Here is an 8,240-nt window from a genome sequence, read left to right as displayed (position 1 = left end):
ATATTATTAGTATTATATAATATATTGATTATATTTATTGATATTATCTATATTATATATTATTTTCTTTTTTGTTTTTATAATTTATTATTAATTTATGTGCGATCGTTATCATAGGAATCTCAGGGATTGATACCACGAATTTGCAAGACGCTTTTCGCTAGAATGGCAGCTGGAAAGGAAAGCGGGGCGTCGTACAGAACGGAAGTATCATTCCTAGAAATCTATAACGAAAGAGTAAGAGATCTACTTAGACTGGACCAAAGCCAATCTCATTCGCTGAGGGTACGAGAACATCCTACAGGAGGGCCTTATGTCCAAGATCTATCGTGTCATCTCGTCTATGATTATTCGGACATTCAGGTAAAACTGACTACATAGAATGAACAGCGAACGTGAAAGTTTGTTGTTATTTGTTACAGAAATGTTGCATAAGTTTAATTGCTATGTTTAATTGCTAAAAATATCAAGAAAATTATTGATATTTTTGACAATGAATTATTTGATATTTTTGACAAAAAAAATGTATAATTAATTCAATAGGGGATCAATAGATTCATTGTCAGCTTCGAAAGATTAATAGTAAGCCCTATCGCGCTTATCTGTTTATTATAGATATTATTTTGAAATTACAACAGAACAAATATTATATATTATTTTATCACACATATAATTTCTTTTATCGCATTATTTGTAAAATATCCAGATAACATTTATGTTACATAAGATATCTAAAAGACGTCTTTCTAAAAAATGTCTTAAAGACATCTTATGCAACATAAATGTTATCTGGGTAATTTTTGGCATAGCAGTATAAATAAAGATATTTTAAAATAAAAGATATATATAAGATAAATATTGTGTACAATAATAAATAATAAACATAATAATATATATCTCTTTTAGTCACAGTATTAATAAAAGGATTATTTTTGTTTTAGGAATGTATGGTGAGAGGTAATACGCACAGAACCACAGCCAGCACAAAGATGAACGACGTGAGTAGTAGGAGTCACGCGATTTTTACGATAACTTTCGTACAAGCTGGCCTCTCAGAAGGCAACATGCCGTCGGAGACTGTTTCCAAGGTGCACCTTGTCGACTTGGCCGGAAGGTAGTCCCGAAAAAAAAGAAAGCAGCACAAGTCGAGTTATTTTTGAATTCGTTCGTTCACGAAAATAAAAGAATAGAAAAACAAAGTAAAAATATCATGACAAGTTACGCAGTTTTCTAAAAAAAAATGTTATTTGCCTTTTCAGTGAACGTGCGAACGCGACCGGAGCGACAGGTCAACGACTCAAGGAAGGCGCACACATCAACAAGTCATTGGTAACTTTAGGCACTGTGATATCCACGCTCTCTGAGCTCAGTTCTGCCAGCGGTGATGCGTCCGCCACAAAACGAAACACGTTTATCCCTTATCGCGACAGCGTGCTCACGTGGTTGCTGAAAGATTCCCTAGGCGGCAATTCCAAGACTATCATGATAGCGACTATCAGTCCGGCGGAATGCAATTACAACGACACTCTCAGCACTCTTAGATACGCCAATCGTGCGAAGAACATTATTAATAAGCCAACTATCAACGAAGATGCAAACGTGAAACTCATTAGAGAGCTCAGAGCGGAAATAGAAAAGTTGAAGTCTCTCATCGACAAAAATATGGCAAGTACCACGACGCGTTTTTCTACATTTCTTTCTCATTGCTGTTTTAGGAAAAGTATATATTTATTTGTTAATTGTAGAGCGTGGAAAAACCGCCGCAAGTGCTGTTGGCTCAAATCCAAGAGAAACAAGAACAAGAAAAGGTATTGACTGAAGAATGGACCGAAAAGTGGCGAGAAACGCAACAGATTCTGCAAGAACAAAAAGCGCTAGGATTACGAAAGAGCGGGGTTGGTGTCGTTCTTGACTCGGAAATGCCACATTTAGTCGGTATCGACGATGATTTGCTCAGTACCGGCGTTACACTGTATCACCTAAAAGAGGGAAAAACACTAGTCGGCACGGAGGAAGCTCCCGTTGTCCAGGTAATAATATAAATATAATAAAATTCTTAAGAATACATACATAGAGAAAATATATATAACCAAAATTATATATAACCAAAATGTGTAAACTGTTTGTTCTTTTTAGCTGAATTTTTTGTTTATCTCTCCTCTTTTTCTCTTCTGTTAGAGAAAAAAGATAAAAGATGAACGATACAAGAAGTTCATCTAAAAAGAACAGGCCATATTAATTGATTTAAATAAAAGCCTAAGCTTCAAAAGACTGCATTATTTTTATATATCAATTAAAAAAAAACGATTAAAAATCGTTGTATTGCAAACAGGATATTGTATTGACCGGTGCGGATGTGGAATCGGAACATTGCGTGGTCGAGTTGGATAGTGGTGTAGCGACGCTGCATCCGCTCTCATCTCACTGCTGGATCAATACCGCCCAAGTGGACAAACCGACAAGATTATCACAAGGATGTATCATACTTCTGGGTAGGAACAACATGTTCCGGTACAATGATCCGGCTGAAGCAGCGAAGCTCCGGAAGGAAGGTGGATCTGGTAACGGCAACCTGCAATCAACGGTTGTCAATCTATCGAGATTGTCGCTCTTAAGTTGGAGCGTCTCCGATCTGCATGCATCTTGTTCTAGCGACAATCTCTTGAACTCGAGCGAGGATCTCAGAGCGGTCGAGGAGTTGGAACAACAAAAGGCTGCGCTTCTGAAAGAAAAGGAAGACTTTAAAGTAAATAAAATATTCTAGATAGGACATTTCTCGTTGAATCGAATTTTGACTAACTATATATTTTTCGTAGAGGGAACAAGAAGAACGCGAGGAAAGATGGGCTGCTAGAAGGGAAGCGCTAGAAGGAGCTCAACGTGAATTAGAACGCGAGTGGGGAGCACAATGGAAAGAATGGGCGGATGCGATTGCAGTCCTGGAGTCGCGTCAACGCGAGCTGCGCGCGAGACGGCATATCCTGGAGCAAGAACGGCGGGACGAAATGACGCAAGTAAGTGACACGGACGCGCCTCCGTCTCCGGAATTGAATGTAATCTCGATTAAGTACCAATTCTACCTCGTCCTTGTCGCTATCGGTGTCCTTATTTGCTTGTCTGGCAACATCATCATCTACTCGCACGTTTGTCCGTTAAATATGTGATAGCCCGGTACATCGTAATAAAGTTTCGCTCTTTACGCGTCACTGCGAGATGCCGCGAATCGTGGACAAACATCTGCGAGTGTCCCGACTGTGCAAACAACTGTTTGCGAAACAACATTTCAATCATTCGACCAAAATTCTTATAATTAAGATACACAGTACTGTCTATCGATATCTAGATTCAGGCCTATCAGTATGTGTATTTCTCTATAGCAAGCTTACTTTTCAGCAAGAAAGAGAGTGTAATACAGTAATCATTTCATCTTTGTTTAATATTAGCAAACAACAAGAATGTAATGATTTACTGCATTATTTGTATTTCTTGCTAGAAAGTATTCTTCGTTGTCATTTACGACGAGATTTGCGTTCGCTATCATGAGATTGTCTTAATTCCTCTGCCGGCCTCAAGAATATCTTCAAATATATTGCGTATACTTAACATATTAATATTTACAAATGGTTTATGTTAACAAATTGCGTTAATGTATATGAGTAAGCTGCTGATCGTGAAAAGGTGCTAGTGCTGAAGAGATATTGCCGGACAGATGGCATTCCTTGGAATGTTATATATTTAAGTATCTAGTAAGAATGTTAAGAGTGAAGTATGTACATATCTTGGGCTTGTTTGTATAGAGATACGTCTATGGGTTTGTTATGCGAGATATAAAGATACAGAGGCACTAATTATTGTTATACTGATATATATATTATTGTTGTTTAATAAATTTTTCATACAAAAATTGGCGTTTAATCCTCCACGAAGTATTTGCACGCACTCTCACTATTTTTTATCTCTGTTTCTCACAATAATTTTTAAGAGTATGCATTCGATCGATTTAACACTCCCGATTAACAAACCCAATTTTTCATTAACTCATTGTCGCTGCACCTCGGGATCCGTCCGCATGATGCACCATTCCGAGTATTGATTATTGAATAGAAAGAAGAAAACTTTTTATTATTTTTTCGAGGCAATGCACCGCGAGAATACATCCGCTATTTGTTCATTCTATTTATTTTGTGATTTGTTTATTCATATTTATATTTATTTGTTAAAGGCGTGCACAAGAATTAAATTTAGATACGTGCGTTAATATTTATGCTATCATTGAAAATATTTTATTCTACTATTGTCATATAGTATTAAAAGATTTTTTTTGTACATTCTGAAAAGAAAAACACAAATCTTATTATTTCCATTTTATTCATTTTTAGGCGATACCTCATCATTCTGATATTTCGTAATTATAAATATTTAGTCTTTCATTTATATACAACATGTATCATGGCAAATTATTAATATTTAATTTTGAATCATTTTTTGTTGATTATATCTTTTGTTAACGCATCGGTGTGTGTGTGTGTGGTACCAGGTAGAAAGTATATGTAGGGAAGTCGCCTATCTGCGCACATTATTGCAGTCCAAGCATCGACAATTGCAAGAGCTCGTCAACAATCAGGGACGTGCACAAATTTACCAGCAACAGTGGGAAAAGGTAAGGATTATAAGGAATTTTCGCGAGGAATCTTCGAGAGTCCGTAACTGTAATATGCACGCATATTGCAAATGACGCGATGCATACTCCCATTATTTATATTCATATAACTTAATTTACGCAGACAATATCTCTCTTGACAGTAATTCTTTATAATGTGCAATAAAACAATGGAATGTAAAGTATTCCGATTTCTAGATCTTGTATGAATGTAAAAGGTCGGACATCTTACTTTATAGTTTTAGTAGAGAGTGAGTGAAGCAGAATGTGCATTTCAGACGGACAACGGTGCCGGTAGTGATGACAGTCTGCCCGAATCTTGGTCTAGTCTTAACGATGAAAAGTGCATCGAGAGTGTCAGGGAATTAGTGAATCATCACGTAAGTGAAGTTAAGTTAGTTAAGGCTCTTATTCATTCTGCTATCTCAGATTATGAAACTAGAGAAAATATATAATATAATAACGAGAAAATATATAATAAAAAAGTTTTTGTAGAATATATTAATATAGAAATGTTTCAATAAAACAACACAATCGATAGAATCGACTTGTAAAATGGCATTCAGCAGAGAAAGCAGCTTTGCAACTATTGTAAAATTCTTCAATATGATATTGGTTTATACATTTAGATCCAGAAACCAAAAGCAACAATCAATTATATTGAAGAATTTTCACATTCAAAGCTGCTTTCTTTGCTGAACCATACATTAAAAATATTCAATAGGTATATTAAAAATTTTTTTTTGTTTCGTTAATTAATAAATAAACCATAAGTACTTTCCATTTGTTAACGCAAGTCTTTGTTTACTTACTGGAATGATAGAAAGATAGAATGATGTTTGATTTTATCAACTTCCATTACTAATGGAAAGCGCCGTATATATATTTATAATGTATTCTTACATCATGCATATATCTGGAAATGAATTATGCATAACCAAAAACGAAATGAGCTATGTTCGAAATAGCTATGGTAAACTATTAAATTAATAATAAATAGCAATATAAATATGATTTAATTTCTTCCCGAAATAGTTTAGAGATATTTTATCAATTATAAATTATTTTATTGAAAAATATTTCTATTTAAATATAATGTACAAGAAATTTCATCGTGTTTATTCGCTTCTGATGTCACACAATCTGAGATAGTAATAAATAGCAAATGAATAGAAGCTTTAAACGTTTCTCTTCAATCTTGTTTGACTACTTTCTTTTAAAAATATGTGATTTTCTTAAATAGAAAAAAGAGCTAGTCGCTTTGGAAAACGAGTTGCAGAGCAAGGTCAAATCTTTAAATGAACATCAGAGTAAAGTGGATAAGATGGAGGAGGAACTGATGGAGATCGCGAAGAAACAGAAGCAAATATTCAGGGCAGAAGTATGTATATATGTACGTAAAATACTAAGATCTGTAAAACGATTCTTTACATTAATGATTTCTAGTTGGGAGGTGAAGGAGTAACGGAGAAGAAACTATTGTTGGCCAAGCGGACTCAAGAACAGCTTGAAGAAATCGAACGGCGTAAACACAGTCTATCGTTGGACTTAAAACGCACTACGCCCGCATTTCTGAACGACGGCTGTTCATCGAATGATTGCGATGAGGCTTTCAGCTGTAATTCCACATCTTTCCACGAAGTGAACAATAGGAAACATCAGATCGCCTCAGATTTGAATTTGTTGGCACAAAGTATACCGAGCTCCGATACCGTGGAAACATTTCACACGGCAGCGGCCGATTCTCCGGAACTTCGCATAGCCTTCGAAGATGTTGACACGACGTGTATAAATCTGATGAAAGATAAATCTGCAATTGAAGATCGAGATGACAGCTCATCTGAAGTGGATACTAAAAGCACGATAAATGCGAATAGAGCTGCTTCCATGGAGCTGGTGAGAGACGAAGAAGGGAAGGTACAACCACCCACGGTGTCCATCCCGGAGAACATGCTCCAGGATACGTTGGAATCGCCAATACAGCAAAATCCGGCGATGAAGAGACTGAACCAAAGAATCGCACGTCAACGGATGATGGTGATGAGATGCTTGGATGCTGGTACCCCATCGAAGGAAGATCTCAATCGACAAATAATGATACTACAGGATCTGCAGAGACAACAGATCGAATTGGAAGTGTCTTTATTGGAGGATGAACGGAAAAATCATTCCACGAGGCGGCTCCAGTGCGACGACGACGACGACCATAGTGATAGACTCGTCATCAACGAAATCGAGGACTATGTACAGAATGAACCAAATGCTTACTGTAGTGTTGTAGAACCTACAAATAATAGCTCCGCCACTCTATTAACGGTAGCGCAAACCAGATCTCAACTTTTCAGGAATAACAGGCCTAATACTAACGATCAAGAAACTCTGTCGGAATCGTTAGCGTCTAAAAGATCCTCTAGTCGGGGTTACTCGACAGTTTATTTGACGGTAAATCAATTTCTTCCATCTCATCTTAAGGTTTATTCTTTGTGGCTGAACTATGTATATTTGTTATACTTAATCTTTTGTTATTCAACGTTTTCTCATTGCTTTCCTAATCTAATCGGATGCCTGATGTTTTCAAATTGTTTTCTAAAAAAAATCTGAAAAAATTCTAGTACACTCTTTCAACATTCAAAAAAATATTCAATATGAATTTAAGACAGAATAATTAAGAATTGAAAATTTGTCTCGGTTGGACCACGGAGATTTAAAATGAACATATTTTTAAAGTTTTTGGCTAAAGCGAGATAGAAAGTTTTAGTATAGTCCAATGCGAAGCAACAAAGAACAAATCTTTAGATTTTAGATGATCAATCTCGAGACAACTTCAACACACATTTTTTGCACAGAGTCAGAATCGTGGCGACCGCTTGAGTAGTCCGTATTCTTTGACAATCACGAGATCTCTACCATCATTAATAGCGAACAACAACGATTGTGTGATTAATATGATCGTCAGCGTGCCGTCATATGTGATACGCGGAGCCGGCGCATCCAGTCATTATGAATACGAAGTGCGAGTTGTGGCACAGGACGACAATTGGACGCTGCTACGTAGATACAGGAGATTTCGGGAATTGTACATATCGATGCGACAGAAATACGGTAGTAAGGTACGTTATTGTACATTATATAATTATGAAATTGGCACAAATACTGGGAATTGAAGTCATGTAAGATGTCAGATCCACGTGTGGTTTACTTAAATTTTGAAGAAAGAAATTATTTGTAAAATAAAACAATTTTTTAGAATTACTGCAGAGAAAGAGGTTTTGTTAAAAACTACCTCATTATTATACCTAAATTATTAATCTCATTTCAAGCAATTAAATTTCGTTATAAAATTCTTTTTATAAATTCTATGTGCTATATAAAATACGGAAAAACATTGAAAAATCAGGACATACTTATATAAAATACAAATCATGCACATATATATATGCATAAATATTACGTAACTTTATTCTGAACTTTGACATGAATTATAAATGTTCTAAAATGAACTTAGAATTATAGAAAGGTCTAATTATTTCAAAACAAAAAATATATATTTTATAATATTATTGGGTTGTCCGGAAAATTC

The 8,240-nt window shown here is 35.6% G+C and overlaps 1 protein-coding gene across 2 annotated transcripts in view; it reads left to right on the top strand.

Moving 5' to 3' along the window:
- LOC108684332 (kinesin-like protein Klp98A) overlaps positions 1 to 8,240 on the top strand; it is an 18,328-nt gene that overhangs the window by 8,619 nt on the left and 1,469 nt on the right. The window contains exons 5-15 of one of the 2 annotated variants that reach the window (XM_018188596.1): positions 118 to 363; positions 942 to 1,114; positions 1,260 to 1,665; positions 1,746 to 2,030; positions 2,333 to 2,746; positions 2,817 to 3,014; positions 4,538 to 4,660; positions 4,939 to 5,040; positions 5,904 to 6,041; positions 6,107 to 7,102; positions 7,507 to 7,770. In XM_018188596.1, coding sequence (XP_018044085.1) covers positions 118 to 363; positions 942 to 1,114; positions 1,260 to 1,665; positions 1,746 to 2,030; positions 2,333 to 2,746; positions 2,817 to 3,014; positions 4,538 to 4,660; positions 4,939 to 5,040; positions 5,904 to 6,041; positions 6,107 to 7,102; positions 7,507 to 7,770 — 3,345 coding nt within the window. The remainder of the gene's footprint in view (positions 1 to 117; positions 364 to 941; positions 1,115 to 1,259; positions 1,666 to 1,745; positions 2,031 to 2,332; positions 2,747 to 2,816; positions 3,015 to 4,537; positions 4,661 to 4,938; positions 5,041 to 5,903; positions 6,042 to 6,106; positions 7,103 to 7,506; positions 7,771 to 8,240) is intronic. The other variant, XM_018188597.1, reaches the window with a different exon arrangement.

The sequence above is a fragment of the Atta colombica genome, unplaced genomic scaffold (genome assembly GCF_001594045.1).
Source record: "Atta colombica isolate Treedump-2 unplaced genomic scaffold, Acol1.0 scaffold133, whole genome shotgun sequence".
NCBI lineage: Eukaryota > Metazoa > Arthropoda > Insecta > Hymenoptera > Formicidae > Atta > Atta colombica.
The sequence above is the reverse complement of the archived record's forward strand: the minus strand, read 5'-3'. Positions and strand labels throughout refer to the sequence as shown.